The sequence below is a fragment of the Eretmochelys imbricata genome, chromosome 3, assembly GCF_965152235.1.
Source record: "Eretmochelys imbricata isolate rEreImb1 chromosome 3, rEreImb1.hap1, whole genome shotgun sequence".
NCBI lineage: Eukaryota > Metazoa > Chordata > Testudines > Cheloniidae > Eretmochelys > Eretmochelys imbricata.
The window spans coordinates 65,685,465-65,701,682 of record NC_135574.1 but is presented as its reverse complement, the minus strand read 5'-3'; the positions used below and the strand labels follow the sequence as shown (position 1 = coordinate 65,701,682).

Below are 16,218 nucleotides of genomic sequence, written 5' to 3'. Positions count from 1 at the left end.
TAAACTGCTGTCAACAATTCACTGCAGAGGTAGCTGCATTTCACTTGACATAATGGGGGATAGCTGTTTGTAAAATCTTTTTGTTTAGTATCAAGAGATATTATGCATCAAATGCAGCACAACTACACTAATCATTCATTTGCTACAGGGGTGAATTTTGAAATTAGGAAATAGCCTTTCAACAAATACTAGTTGGTACCTTAAACAGCCTTCCCTTTGTGTCTGACCCTTCACCATTCCACTTTGTGAAGTCAAAAAATGGCCTATATTTTAAAGATCTCAGACCTTCAGTCATTTTAACACGCTCCTCACCACCTCTGAAGAATCCAGGTTCAAAAGGTTTTGATCCAACAGCTGCAGATTTAATTCAAACAAAATTAGTTAAATCTTTTAAAACTGTTTACATTGGTACGAAGTAAATGCAGTATCCACAGTAGACCTTGAACACAAGCAGCCTCTGCATCCACAAGCTTCACAAAACAGAGTATATCCCCTTTATCAAGTGAGATGGAGGGAAGAGCTCACTGCCAAACCACCACACCTTCCAGCACAGGATTAGAGCACGCACACACACACACACACACACACACACACACACACACACGACATACTTTGTCCATGTTCTCTTCCAACATCTTAGGGCCCAAGAAATCCTGTGGCTGGCCCTACCACTACCCACTTTTCATCTGGGGGCCAACAGAAATTTGGGGGGGGGATGTAGGGCCCTTCCCCCCCCCCGCAGAAAGCAACAACTTATTTTGATAGATGTGTCCCTTCGGTACTTTCTACGGTGGATGTGGTGTTCTAAGGTAGTAGCAAGAGATGCCAGTGCAAGATTTTTTACCCATGTCTAAACAACCTTTTGTGTAAGTGAAAAGTCCACAAAAATGTACTTAAGTTGTCAAGACAAGTTGGAAAGAAAACATGAAAAGGGGATTTAAACAATTTACATTAAAAGAAAAAATTAGAAAGACAAGATGGGTGAGGAAATATCTTTTATTAGACCAACTTTTGCTGGTGAGAGGGACAAGCTTTCGAGCAACACAAAGCTCTTCTTCAGGTCTGGAAAGGGTATTCAACTAAACACAGGGTCAAACAGAAAACTTGTCTCCAACGTAAGTTGATCCAATAAAAGATAATACCTCACCCACTTTGTCTCGCTAATATCCTGGGACTGACATGGCTACAACAACACTACATACAAAAAAAAATTTAGTCATCCAAATAGTTTGACACAAATTAATAAGGCTTATTACTTAAAGAATGTTGGCCTTGTGCTTTGTGTTGATAAATGCAGAGATTATTCATTATATTACAAGCTGAGTATACTATTTCACACTATGATGCTAGCAAAAACTAATAGCTAGGGTCCTACTAAATTCATGGTCCATTTTAGTCAATTTCAGTGTCATAGGATTTTTAAAATCTTAAATTTCATGATTTCAGTTATATGTATTTGAAATTTTAGGGTATTGTATTTGTAAGGATCCTGACCCAAAAGGAGTTGGGGGAGGGGGGTCATAAGGTTATTTTAGGGGCGTTGTGGTACTGCTACCCTTACTTCTGTGCTGCTGCTGGCCGCAGCACTGCCTTCAGAGATGGGCAGCTGGAGAGCAGCGGCTGCTGGCTGGGAGCCCAGCTCTGAAGGCAGAGCCACTGCCAGCATCAGTGCAGAAGTAAGGATGGCATGGTATGGTATTGCTACCCTTACATCTGCAGTGCTGCTGGCAGGGCACTGCATTCAGAGCTGGGGGCCCAGCCAACAGCTGCCTCTCTCCGGCCACCCAACTCTGAAGGCAGTGCAGAAGTGAGGGTAAAAACACACAAGAGACCAGATTTCACGGGGAGGAGACCAAATTTTACAGTCCGTGACGCCTTTGTCATGACAGTGAATTTGGTAGGGCCCTACTAATAGCCACTGGACTCCTCTCAGTGATGGGCAATATGACAGTATATACTAATCTTTTTCAATATATTTGACATATGCTACTTGTCTAAGTCTGAACAATCTGTAGTTGGTCTCATTTAGATTGTACTCATCACAAAATTGTCAGTGTCAAACAGTCTTCACGACCAGTACACAAGCAAGTCAATGTGTATGCCATGCTCTGTCTTGAACAACTACGGCTGCCTCCACATTTGGCTTTTTACATCTACATGTAATGGGTTACGGGAGTGCTTCAGTGGCAAGTGTCTGTGTCATTAGTGTTAGAGAAATCTGTCCAGCCTTGTGATGCCAGCTATTTCCATGGGGGGAGAGAAGAGATGTCAGGTCAAGCCTCCATGGCATCATTCCAGATAAAGGTCTGGTAATCTGCATGCTTGGTATGTTGCACAAGACTATCATAAATTGTGGGGAGGGCCTTGTTCCAGGTCTGTATGTATCACACACCATTTACATCTACTGAGTTAGCCGTTGTGTGTCAGAGAAGGGTTATCAGAAGTTCCTGCGCAGCTGAAATCAGCACAAGTATCTCCACCACAGTGCCAAAATTGGCAAGGCTTCTAAATTTGTGTGGATTTTTCCTGATAAAGTTTAGTTTGCAAACCATGCCAGATTCCTGGTTGAATTACACCCAGTCAGCATGTGTACTGCTGGCAACATTCTGCATAGTTGTTGTCCAAGTGCAGCTGCTTTGGCGTGGGCTGGTTTATCTTTCACACCAGTACATCCCCAAAGTTTGAGTTGTTTCCAACTTGTGAATAAAATTACTCCAGCCACTGACATTGCAGTTCTCAGAGGCTGCACCACTACTTGAGGTTATTCTTATGAAAGCAACATGAAGTAGATGGAGAGTATCTGGTTCTTTGTGCGATAAGAATAGACTTCTTGTTCTACAACTCCCTCTGAAGTGAAAGATATCCCCTCATCCAAGTCCCTTGTGGCGTGGCTGATGACACAGTCAAAGAACAAGATGAACAGCACTGGAGCAAGTACGCAGTCTTGCTTCACTCCATTCGCGATTTCAGATGCATCAGAAAGTCACCACTGGGGAGCACTTGCACGGTCATGTGGTCATAGAACAGATGGATGATTTGTATGAACCTTCTTGGGCAGCCCATTTTATGTAAAATAGCCCATAGACCCTCTCTGTTGACTGTATCAAAAGCTTTCATCAAATCGATGGAAACTGCATTCAGGTCCATGTTCTGCTCTAAACACTTTTCTTGGACCTGCCTTACAACAAAGATCATGTCCATAGTACTATGATCTAGTCTGAAACTACACTGCACTTCTGGCAGATTCTCCTCAGATATGTCTGCAATGAGTCTGTTCAGAAAGTGCGAGCTAGTATTTTCCCTGCTGTACAGAGAGCAATGCCTCTATAGTTTCCATAAACAGCTTTGCTGCCTTTGTTTTTGAACAATGATACAATAATAGCATCTTTGAAGTCTGGTGGCATTTCTTCCTCCTAAATGCTACTCAAGATGTCATGAAACACCTCGATGGCCTTGGAGCCTGCTGCTTTATAAAGTTCTGCTGGAATACCAGCCTTTCCGGATGCTTTGCCAGAGGTCTGTTGTTTCATGGCTTTCATAACTTCCTCCACTGATGGAGGGAAATAGAGATCATCTTTGATGGATTTCTCAGGTAAATGATCATTGTGTAAGCAGATCATAAATTACACATATAGACAAAACAACAAGCAGAGGGAAGATGTAAGGTAGATTTGCCATAATGAAATTAATGCATAGTTATACACATGTTAAAAGAGAGGCATTACTTTGACTTTTCAAGAAATTTGTGATGGCAATTTGACATGATTTACAAAACTATCCATAATTCTCAGAGTTAACCACTGCATAATATCACATCTCCCTAAAAAAATCACTTAATCCCATCATAAAAATGTGTTGGGATGCTACAAATTTTAAATTTAGGCAGGGTTTTCCATTTGGGCCTCAACTATTTATTAGTTTTCTGTAAATAATTGTCACCTCAGAGTCAATACCTCTTCCAGTTCTTCTTCGAGTGCTTGCTTATATCGATTCCAATTGGGTGTGTGCACATTGCGTGCACAATCGTCGGAAGATTTTTACCCCAGCAACACTCGGTGGGTCGGCTGAGGCGCCCCCTGGAGTGGCGCCTTCATGGCGCTGGATATATGCCCCAGCTGACCCAGCTTCCCCTCAGTTCCTTCTTACCGCATAGCTGATCTCCACTCTCCCTAGCATTCGCTTTATTACCTGTTAATAGTTTGTGATTAGTTGTTAATAGTTGTTAGTAGTTCTTAGTATAGTTAGACTTAGTTTACTTAGTGGGGTGGAACAGGGTCTTCTCCCCTCTCCCGGTACCGGGCCCATGCCTGGGTCTCCGGGCTTCAAATCCTGCTTGGCTTGCCTGAAGCCAATGCCAACGGGAGACCCCCACACTCTTGCCTAAGCTGTCTGGGGGAATCCCACCAAGCGGACAAGTGCCGCATTTACAAAGCCTTCAAGCCGAGGACCAAAAAGGAGCGGGACTTTAGACTGAAGCAGCTCCTTATGGAGGCAGCACTTAGCCCAGTCCCTTCCTCCGCGTACCCAGACTTGGCGGCATCTTCGGTGCGGAGTACGCCTGCGGCGCCGATTGGTCCAGCACCGCGTTCGGACTCTACTAAAGACTCGAGGCACCAGGTCTCCCCGGCACCTCCACCACCACAGCACCGGTCCCTATCTCCGGGCCAGAAGAAGCAACAGCCCAAGCGGGTTCTGACTGCTTCTTGTTTGTCGGTTTGACAGCCACCGACACTTCCTACACCACAGTTGGAGCCGCGTCCATTGCCGGAGCACACAGGACAAGTAACAGCTCCTGCACCATCTACTCCAGCGCCACAAGGGCCATCGAGTCCGGTGCATGTAAGCCCCCCGGTGCACACTGCGGTCAAGCTGAGGCTGCCCACCACGCTGGAGACCTTTTCAACAGCACGGGACTTGATCGCGCTCACAGAGCTGACTCCCCACACCGGAGATGCCGCTGGCTGCAGGGCAGTGCCGTCGAAGGGAAAACCGTCCCTGATATGACCACCGTTGCCGAGTGAAGCAGGACTGCACTGGTCCCGATCTGGGTCTCGGCACCTTTCATGGCGTCGCTCGCAGTCCCGGCACCGATCTCATTCTCGGCACCAGTTGTACTCGTGACGCCGCTCCAGCTCACAGAGATCCTAATTGCGGTACGGCCGGTACCAATTGGACTCCCGGCACCGCTCCCGGTACCGGTCAGAGCAACACTCAACCTGGAGCCGATCCCGGCGCCGATCTCACCGGAGGTCACCATCGAGATCCAGATCAGGCTCCCAGTACCAATAAGACTGCAGGCACCGATCGAAGTCTCAGTACCGTTCTGCATCACGCCACTGGTCCCTGGCACCATAAAGCACTGGGGGACTCTGCGCCGACACATATGGCACCGCCTTGGCAGTCATGCTCACAAGATGGCTACCACGCCCAGGAGCGGGGCGAGGACGGTGCAGGCCAGTGGCCTCTACCAGGTCCACGTACTTAGCCAAGTGGACGCGTTTTTCCTGCTGGTGCACTCAGAATCATACGGCCCCGCTACAGGTATCAGTACCTATCATCTTAGACTACCTCCTGTCCTTAAAACAGCAGGGCTTGGCGATATTATCCATCAGAGTGCACCTTGCAGCTATTTCGGCTTTCCACCTAGGCAAAAACGGGCGTTCAGTCTTCTCCAATGCCATGGTCAGCAGATTTCTCAAGGGGTTGGAGCACCTGTTCCCATGAATTCAACAACTGGTCCCTACGTGGGATCTTAACCTGGTCCTCTCCAAACTCATGGCTGCCCTGTTCGAGCCGATGGCCATGCTCACTCCTGTACCTTTCCTGGAAGACAGGCTTCCTCGTAGCTATCACCTCGGCAAGGCGTGTGTCTGAGCTCAGGGCACTCACATCGGAACCACCGTATACAGTGTTCCACAAGGACAAGGTACAGCTGCGACTCCACCTGGCCTTGCTCCCTAAGAGTGGTGTCTGCCTTCCATCTCAACCAGGACATCTTCCTCCCCATCTTCTACTCGAAGCTGCACGCCTCTCGATGGGAACAACAGCTGCACTCCTGGGATGTTTGCAGGGCCCTCGCCTTCTACATCGAGCAAACAAAACCTTTCAGGAAAACATCGCAGCTGTTTGTTTCTGTGGCAGACCGGATGAAGGGCCTTCCCGTCTCCTCCCAGTGCATCTCGTCCTGGATCATATCATGCACCCATGCGTGCTATGACTTGGCTGGTGTCCCAACTATGCACCGTACCACCCACTCCACACGGGCTCAGGCTTCATCTTCTGCTTTCCTAGCACATGTACCCATACAGGAGATTAGTAGGGCAGAGACTTGGTCATCAGTGCATACCTTCACCGCCCACTGCGACAATTCAGCAGTCCAGGCGTGATGCTGCATTTGATTCAGCGGTCTTTCACTTTGGGACATCTCACTCCAACCCCACCGCCTAGGTAAGGCTTGGGAGTCACCTAATTGGAATCGATATGAGCAAGCACTCGAAGAAAAGACAGTTACTCACCTTTGTAACTGTTGTTCTTCGAGATGTGTTGCTCATATCCATTCCAAACCCGCCCTGCTTCCCCTCCGTCGGAGTAGCCGGCAAGAAGGAACTGAGGGGGCGCTGGGTCGGCTGGAGCATATATCCGGCACCATGAAGGCGCCACTCCAGGGGGCGCCTCAGCCGACCCACTGAGCGTTGCTGGGGTAAAAATCTTCCAACAAGCGTACACGTGGTGCGCACACACCTAATTGGAATGGATAGGAGCAACACATCTTGAAGAGCAACAGTTACAAAGGTGAGTAACTGTCTTTTTTAAAAGGTGAAGAAAAAAAAATGTTGCAATAAAACTAAATCTCTCCCAAACTCTTTATTTTGTTAGAGGATAGGTCTCAGTGGTTTTGCAGTTACCTAAAAAATATCAGAATGCGTGAACACTACAGTTGCAAGTACTGTGCAGCACTTGCTCGCTTTCTCTGAGAGCATGGCTACACTTGCAGAGGTAGAGCACTGGGAGTTAAACCAGACTTCGGAGAGCACAGCAGGGAAAACACTGCCGTGTGTTTACACTGACAGCTGCAAGCGCACTGGCGTGGCCCCATTAGCAGTTCTTGCAATGTCACAAAGAGCAGTGCATTGTGGTAGCTCTCAGTATGCAAGTGGATGCAATGTACTTTTCAAATGGGGGAGGGGGTGTTGGAGTGTGACAGGGAGTGTGTTGTGTGTATGTGGAGGGAGTCAGAGAGTCAGCATGCTGTCTTCTACATTCAGACAGCAGCAGCCTGCCCCCGCCCCCCGCCACACACACACACACTCAACAGCAGCATTCCACACTAATGGTTTGCTTTGTCCCAGAGCAGATAAGCATGCCAGCTGTCAGAAACTGAGCTTTGAAAGGGGATAGCCGCATTCCTGTAGCAGAGTTCAAAACAATGAGAAGAGTGGCCACTTGACTTCAGGGGATTATGGGATGTTTCTGGAGGCCAATCACAGCACAGTAATGCAATACCTCTTTCACATGGACGCCCGGGCATTTCAGCTGGGGCACAGTGAACTTTATGCTTCTTGGGGAGGTGGATTACTAGGAGCACTCCAGCTGCAGAGTCCAGGCGCTCTACGTGCCTTGCCAGTGTGGACACATTGGGAGTTAGGGCACCTGGGGCTGCTTTAATGCGCTCTAACTTGCCAGTTTAGCCAAGCCCTGAGTCAAGTACAGGAGCAGCAAGTATCAATCCATTACAAACATACACTATAGTAACTGGCTACATCTGCTGTGCTGTGAGCAAAACAGGAATGTTTTCTACCCTGTTTCCTATTGTTTCTGTATTAAATCCTGTGCTCAGCTACGAGGAAGATAGCTACAAGGAAGCCTGTCTTCCAGGAAAGGTACAGGAGTGAGCATGGCCATCGGCTCGAACAGGGCAGCCATGAGCCTTTATGTTAAAGGCTCGCACTGACACTCAAGTCCACCAAACAATGTTATTAATTGTATGTAGAACGCATTCATTCTAGGTCACCCACCCACAACTGCAAGAATATGAAATTTTCTGAAACGCTAAATATGGCCATTGAATATAATATACAAAACAGCATCACTAGAATTTTGATACATGGGGTTTCAGCAGCCTCTAAAAACGGATAGGAGTCTTGGGTGCAGATTAATGGCAAGCAAATTTCTATTATGTTGGTTATGTTTCAAAATAATCTGCCTTTTGAAAGGGGGCAGGGGAGGAGAGGAGATTCAGAGGCCCGAAAAGGTGCTTCCTCTTTTTATTCCTCCATTCAGTCTTGATTTGAGTTTACTGTCCTCCTGGACAACCAGTTCCACACCACTCCTTTCAGAATCCAGTGATACTCCTCCCTGTGCAGCTGCAGCAATCCCCACAAAGCAAAGTTAAGTGCATTACAACTCTTGTATCGTGTTAGTGTGTTCTGCTACCACTAGGCAGCTGGGCATGATGGCTAGTTAAATAAAACAAATAGCAAGCAACAACAGCAATGCCGAAGAAGGTTTTGATTTTAGGAAACACTTGAAAGTGACATAAAATAAGTCTTGACATAAAATATTAAGTATTTCACTTTATACGAAAGTGAAATCAGTTCAATATTCACAATAAAACAGAAGGCATAAGATATGAAATATTTTCTACTGAAATAGGCAAAAGGTCTGATGTTAGCAGCTGAATAAGAGTTCCTGATACCACAGAAACAATAAAGACACTCTGCTTTAGAAATCAAGGTTTTTCAGTCAAGGATCTGATGTGAGGCTTGGATAACTGGTTTGCTTTCTAAAATGATTGGGGGCTCTGAAATCAGCAGATCATCTTCACCCAGTGAAGAACTCTGGTCAGTGTTCACGAAGTTGGGAATGTTAAATTTTGTAAGGCAATTCAGCTCCTCCTCCAGCCTTCCACTACTCCTTGCTACTTCCTGGAAGTGAATATTACTGTCCAGACCAGGGGCTTTATGGCTTTGTTTTGCTTTGTCCAAATGCTCCACTTCATTAATGTAAAAGTGAAAGAGTGACCTGGACTCTTCAGCTACTTGACGTGAAAAAACCTTGTCTGACTCCAGAGGTTTTCCAAAGTCTGCCACGAAGCTACTCACATGAAATCTTTTTTCAGAAGGTTCTGTATTGCTGGGGGAGAGGAAAAAAAGCAAAATTATATATACTAAAATAACCATGGAAATAAAAATAGCTATTAGACTTCAAAATGATTACCTCTGAGCATCAAATGTTACTTCAGCGGGCATCAAAATTGGGAATAAATGCAAAAATATTCATTTACCTAGGGCATGTTTAAAAGACGATCTATCTACTTCATATTTTTCTGTTGTAAAATGTTTGTAGGTGTTTATTTCTATAGATGTAGTGCTGGAATAGATCATTAATGCCAGCATTCCTATATTGTACTTTAATATGCTAAGTATTAGAAAACCCTGATCCTCCCATTTCATTGAATCTACTGCTAAATAACTCCTCGTTTAGTATTATGAGTAATAACAGTAATAATTAGAGCAGCACTTAACATTTTCAGAGCATTCTACAAAGCATTAACTGACATCTGTGGGATGTATGCTATGGGTACTGCCTCCATGTCTCTTTTGTGACTAGTAATCACTTGACTAGCAGGTGGTCAGCGGAGGCATCTATGAAGCTGAAGTCTAAGGGCCTAAATCTAGATAGGGGACGTATACTCAGCTCTGCAATACCTAATGTTTAGGAGCCCTTGCTGCCTAGTGGAATCCACAGCCCTGAGTTAGGTGCACTGGCTCTCCAAACCATACCTGGGGAGGAGTCAGGTGCCTAAGAATGGGATTCACAAAGGCCAGCATGCTGAGCAGTGAGCCACATAAGCTAGGCAATAGGTGAGGCCCTTCGTTATTGGTATTTACTGATTTTCCCAGAAAAATTCCCAGGGTTTTAAAAAAGCCAGTATTCAGGTGTTGCTGATACTTGCTGAAATTGTGGCTTTTCAGAGACCCGGGAATTTTTCACGGGGAAGCAGATGGGGCCGTGCATAAGGGCCAGTAGGGTTAGCAGGAGGCTTTGCCCAGCAGGGGGACTAGTACTCCTGGGGAACAGTCTTTCACCCCCCTCCAAGGGTGGAGAGAGGGAGATGAGCAACGGGCTAGGTCCTGCACGACTGGCGCAGGAGGTTCCTCAACTGCCCCTTGGTGTGTACACGCCCCTTCCCCCCAGCCACAACTGCCCTCCCACCGCCCTTACTTTGTTTTTTGTTTTTTTTTGGTTTTATTTTACTAATTTTTTCCCCAATAAAAACCAAATACATTCCCAGGATATTAAAAAAAAACAAAAAAACCACCACACCCAAAGCGAAGGGACTTCCTCCAAGGAAATGACAAGAGGGGTGTGCCTAGTCCCACCCCTCGAAAGGACTTAGGTGCCTATGTCTGAACCAGAAGGAAAATGCCTCTCTCTGCTTGGTATTCACAGCCCTAGACCCTCTCCTGCAGTTCGGCACCTAAGCCCTTTCTCACCAAAAAATGAGGAGCTGGTGTCCCCCCATTATAACCTTATCGCAGTGGTTAGCGCACTCACCTAGGATGTTGAAGACCTTGATTCAAATCCCCCTTCTGCCTGATGTGGGTCTAAATCCCTGCTCCACATCTCCCAAGTTTCAAGTGAGAGTAAACTAACCACTGGGGTTATTCTGGGGTAGCTTGCTCTCTCACCTGTCTCCTGATGAAGCTATTCTATTATGTAAAAATATGAGCCAGACAGAGTGAGAATGCTCTATAGCCCTATGGTTAGGGCACTCAGAGACTCAAATTCAAGTTCCTGTTCCAATGACTATATTAATTATTTAAACAAAGTGGAACAGCTTCAACATGAAACACAGAGAGACAGACTCTAGAATACTCTATAGCCCAGTGGTTAAGATACCCACACTTCTCAGATTCTGGATGAAATCCCAGCTCCATCGAAGCCAAGGGCAAAACTCCCATTGATTTCAATGGAGCCAGGATTTCAGCCATTGTTTCAAACTGAGGACAATATAAAAGGCCAGGAGAGCAGCAGGATAGCTATGAAGGCTGGATAAATAGCTAGGAGACTAAGAAATTCAACACAGAAAAGCAAGGGAAGACAGCAGAAGGAATGATATAGCATCCATTGAGTGTCCAAGAGAACTCTAAGCTCAAGATAGCTCCAGTCTACACAGACTTGTGCATGAATCTAAATATAGTTAGGCCATAGAACCTCATTCTACAGATAAAGGCTCCTGGTGTCAATGCACTCTTTGCTAGTCTGCTGCCTTGGTTTGGTCGCAGTATTATAAAAGGGTTATTTGAACATGAAAGGCACTACAGGCACACTGCTGAGATCAGTACTTGAAAATCAGAATGTCACATATGAATGTCATAGTTTTGTTAAAATAAACATGTGAAACTCATTAAATTTGAATGATGTAACAAATGAACACCAAGGATCAGGGTTTAAAAGGATGTTAGGTGCCTACAGTTGCAGATAGAAGTCTCCTGGGATTCAAATCCATAGGAGTTTAGGCATTTTTGAAAATCCAACAAGGCACCTAGCTGCATCTTTAGGTACCCAAATATCTTTAAAAAACTGACCCTAAATGCTTTTAACATTTGAGTTTAGCTAATAGTTAATCATTATCATAACGATCTTTGCTTCTCAGATGCTACCGCTGTCCAGTACATTTTCTGAGAGCTATATCCTAACTAACTCATAGTTCCTTCGAACTGGTCAGCTAACTTCATACTGCACAGACTATTGCCATAAAACCAAAACACTCCTGAAGATTTCATTGAAAGGCAATGCCTGTCATGTACAGACCTGCAGTTCTAAAGGTGGGCGTTAGCTAACACACGTCATTTTGCATTTCAAGGTGAAGTATTATTTAGGCAGAACATAAAATATTTCAACAAATAATGCAGACGAGAACTGAAGGAAAATAATCCAACACACATTCAACAGGAGGAAAATAAGTGTACTGAAAAAGCCTTAAAGAGTGAAAGAGGAAAGGAGTTAAATATAAATTTACAATACCATGTAGTGGGAGAAAATGTTTCTATGAATTTAGGCTGCATACATGTAGCTAGTGAGACTAAGCCTAGAACTCTAGGTACAAGTTCTAGACACCCCCATGTGGGGGAATGTGAACAAAGTGGAAGGAAGAAAAGCAAAGATTAAAAGGCTAAAAGGACTGAGTTACGAATATATGAATCCCTCCTGCAGAGCCAAGCTAAAACAAATGAACAACAAGGAATGGTTTATTTGTAAAGCAGCTCAAGTGGGTGAGTATAACCAGGAGTAATAGGAGGAAACTGAACCAAGGATGGTGGTGAAGATTGGATAGGAGGGGAAGTTTTCTAGTGCTGAAGTCTGACAGTGGAGGCGTATCCTAAGGGAAATGACTGAAGACCCATAGAGGAAATCAATTTATGCTGGAATGAACAAAGGTATTGAGAATGTACTGTGTGTGACTCAAGAACTTACCATCTCTAAGGTATCTTCAAAGTATGACATTATTTGACTGTATTTCAGATGCAGTGCTATCTATGGTGCTTATATGGCCATCACCGTAGGATCTGAACATCTCACAATCTTTAATGCATTTATCCTCACAACACCCCTTTATAAGTACTATTCTCTCCATTTAACAGATGGGGAACTAAGGCTCAATGAGACTAATGCTCATTAGGTATTTAGGCATTTCTCTGCTCGGTGTTGTGACATCTCACCTCTAGGCAGCCTGCCACCTAGTGGAATCCTCAGCCCCAAGTAGGCACCCGGGCTCTCCATATATGCATGGAGATCAGTAAGTGCCTAAGAAAGGGATCCTCAGAAGCCAGGAAGCTGATAGGAGAGCTACCTAAGCTAGCCAGGAGTGAAATGCTGAGGAGAGAGGCTTAAGCACCTCATAGGCTGACCTGGTGCACCTGACTGATGGGCCAGAGATAAGTGCCTCCTTCTGCTCAGGATCCTCAGCCAGGAACCCTCTTCTAGAGTTAGGCACCTAAATGGTCAATGTGACTTAGGTTAGGTAACCCATAACCTAGCAGCCAAAACTATCAGTCTCTGTCTACTGCTTTATATCCCTCTCCTGCTCGCCTGTTTCCCTGTGTCCACAGCTGTCTTGTGTGGGTGCAAGTTCTTTCTCCCCACCTGTCGGTGGCCTGACTGCAGAGCCTAACTGGTGTCAGGCTTTAGGCATGCTCAGAGTATGCCTACAAGATTGGGCTCTCCTGGCAAGATAGGTGTTCCCCCACCTAGTTTGACAATTCCACTTTGGGGGTCTCTGGGGCTTTGATTTGAGCAGCTCATTAGCTGCAGGGTGGTGTCAGGACTTAGGTGGCTTTGCATGTGCCTGCTGGCAGAAACAAAGATGTCTTGGGGACTTAGGCACCTATCAGTTTAGGCAGCAGCAGTAGCTGAACGGTGGTTTTGAAAATGTCAGTGGCACTTAATGATGAATTTAGGTGCCTTAAGAGGCAATTAGGCTCATAAGACCCTTTAAGGATCTGGGCCCCAGACCATACAATAGTTAACTCTAAATGTTTCATTCTGCCATCTGGTACTTTGCTCCCCTTTTCTGTGTATCACCACCTTCATTTCTACAACAGACACCTGTCCAACCCATGATCTTAGGGCTTTAAAAGATATTGAACAAATTGTCACCGTAGTGTAAGCAAGTGGAGCAATTGATACAGTGCACCTCAAAAGGTCATTTAAAAACACTCCACACATTTCCCCTAAAAATAAATAAAAAAAAATAAATAAAACAACCTGTTCAAAATAAGTCTCTGGTGCAGAAAAAGATCAAGCTCAGCTTTCCCAAACTTGGACTGAAGTTTAGATGGTGAAGGTTAGACAACTAAATCTACATTTATGCATCTAAATTTTAAGAACTGTTGAGCAAGAGTGATTCCCACTAAATTCCTGGAGCACTGGGTACACCATATGTCTGGGGGTGGGGCAGGGAGAAGAGTCATCGCTTATACATAGGTGCATAAATACAGATTTCAGGTGTCAAACTTTGGTTAATTTGGGTACCTAAAGAGTAATAGAAAACCATCTTATTCAATAAGGCTTTTATATGATGTGTCAATACTGATAAATAAGCAGCATAACATTTAAACCCTATGTTACACAGAGAAGATCAATATGGTATAAAACGCAGGTATATCAGATTCAGTAGGATTACAAAAGTTTGCCCAAGAGCAAAAAACATTGTCATTTTATAGAGTATTCTATTAGTAGAATTTCCATTACAATAATATCCTCTGCTTTACAAAACCAGTAAGCGTGTTCTAATAGATTTTAATAGATTTGCACAGAGGAAGTTAAATTTTGTAAAGAGGAGAATATACAGTTACAAAAACCACAACACACTTAGGCTTTACTAAGGCCCTTTGTTATTGATATTTACCATTTCCCCCCCCAAAATTCCCAAGTTTTTGAAAAAGCCATTTTTGGGACCTGGGGAATTTTTGAAGGAGAAACAGCTTGGGCTGAGCTGAAGGGATGGAGTCAGGAGAGGGCTGCATCTGATGGGGCGAGTAATCACAGGATATAGCCTTCTACTCCCCTCCTGACCCCGGCCCCTCAGGATGCCCCGTTCATTTCCCCTGCATGGGGGCTGGTGGAATGAGACAGGCAAGGAATCGGGCCCGCGCAGCTGAGACAACCCAACTACTGCAGGCAGTGGAAGGTTTCCTCAGCTGCCACATACAGAGAACACTGTCACTACCCGTTGTTTTCAGTTTTTGAACCAATTTGCTCACGCTTTTTAAATTTTTGAATAAAAACTGATAAATTCCTGGGAAATTTAAAACAAAAATAAATATAAAAAACAAAAGAGGCTTAGATGTTTACCAGCTCCCAAGCTTTGCACTATTGGGCACAATACAGGCTACAATGATTGATACAGATTCTCTTTTTTCTGTTTATATTAGTCTGCCTTGCTAAATTATATTAGTCAACAATTTGTAAGTATAGGTTACAAAAACAGACTCATGAGGTGCATATACTAGTTTTCCTAAGGCCATTTTTAAATGAGCTACAATGGAGCCTGGAAATCTAGACATAATATGCACTACTCCTACTACTCCTCTGAGCATTCTGTGCCAAAAAATTAAAAATTCTGTGCACAGTATTTTAAAATTCTGCAAATTTTGTCTAAATAATACTACATAATCACGCCAGTTGCAATTATTTTGGTAATTTATTTCAAAATACCTGTCAGCAAGTATGTCTGTAATAATACAGACACTCAAAACTTCCCCCAGGAGTAGAGAGTTAAAGAAACACCTATGACAACCCAGTTCCTATTTCTCTGCCCCTTCCCTCCCCCAGAGCCCAGCCGGCCCAGATACCTGCACCCTCTTCCCCCCAGAACCCAGGCAAGGCCCCCCCCTTGCCCAGACACCCACCTTCTCCCACCCCAGAGCCCAAAGATCCAGAGGGAGGAACAGCCTGATGCTGGGTCCCAGTCTTTCAGAGTTTGCTGTGCGCCGCCCTCTCCTCCCCTCAGGGCATGCTGGGAACTGAAGCTGCCAACTGAACCCTCTAGCTCTCTTCCCATCCCCCCAGCAGTGTCTTTTATGTGCAAGCTGGGCTCTGCGGGTCCAGCGGCCTCTAGTGGCAGCTAGCAGCACTGTAGCCCATTTCTGTGAGGGAAAGGAAATTCTGTGCGCACATTAATTTCTGCAAAATTCTGCAGTGGGCAGAATTCCCCCAGGAGTAACCTACTGACAATAGTTGAAATAATTATTTTAAAAATAAAACAGATTAAGGGCAGCTGGTACTGATTAAAACATCTTCTCTTTTCTAGATCAAAGTGTCTCCTGTTTGTGTTATAAATGAAACACTGACACTCCTTAGCCCATTGTCCCATGTTTGGATGTGGTTTAACTAGGCTGCAACTTTATTAACTCATCTGGGAACTATCCAACAATAACTCATGCTTCCAGGCTTTACCCTTCCTTAATCATTTCAACCTGACAGGGCTGCCATCAGTCCCCCTCCACTCCAAAGCTGGTCCAAGCCAGTTACTGAGACTCCATTGCCCTCCCCTCATATGAGAGTTAAGGGCCTGGGGAAAGGGGGTTGTCTCTAGATATTAGAAGCCTCAATCCCATTATCTGGCTTCTTTAGGGGATGCCTTCTCCTAAGCCCACTTTCAGTTTATCAGGGAACTGGACCCCCTATAGAATGAGTAGCTGCTCAGGACAC

The 16,218-nt window shown here is 45.0% G+C and overlaps 1 protein-coding gene and 1 long non-coding RNA gene across 3 annotated transcripts in view; one reads left to right on the top strand and one right to left on the bottom strand.

Moving 5' to 3' along the window:
• The window catches only part of LOC144262675 (uncharacterized), a 34,528-nt gene that overhangs the window by 7,510 nt on the left and 10,800 nt on the right, over nucleotides 1-16,218 (top strand). The gene's annotated exons all lie outside the window — the stretch shown is intronic.
• MRAP2 (melanocortin 2 receptor accessory protein 2) overlaps nucleotides 7,960-16,218 on the bottom strand; it is a 35,964-nt gene continuing 27,705 nt past the window's right edge. For both annotated transcript variants that reach the window (XM_077812767.1, XM_077812768.1), the window contains one exon: nucleotides 7,960-9,132. In XM_077812767.1, the coding sequence (XP_077668893.1) occupies nucleotides 8,739-9,132 (394 nt within the window). In that variant the 3' untranslated portion in view covers nucleotides 7,960-8,738. The remainder of the gene's footprint in view (nucleotides 9,133-16,218) is intronic.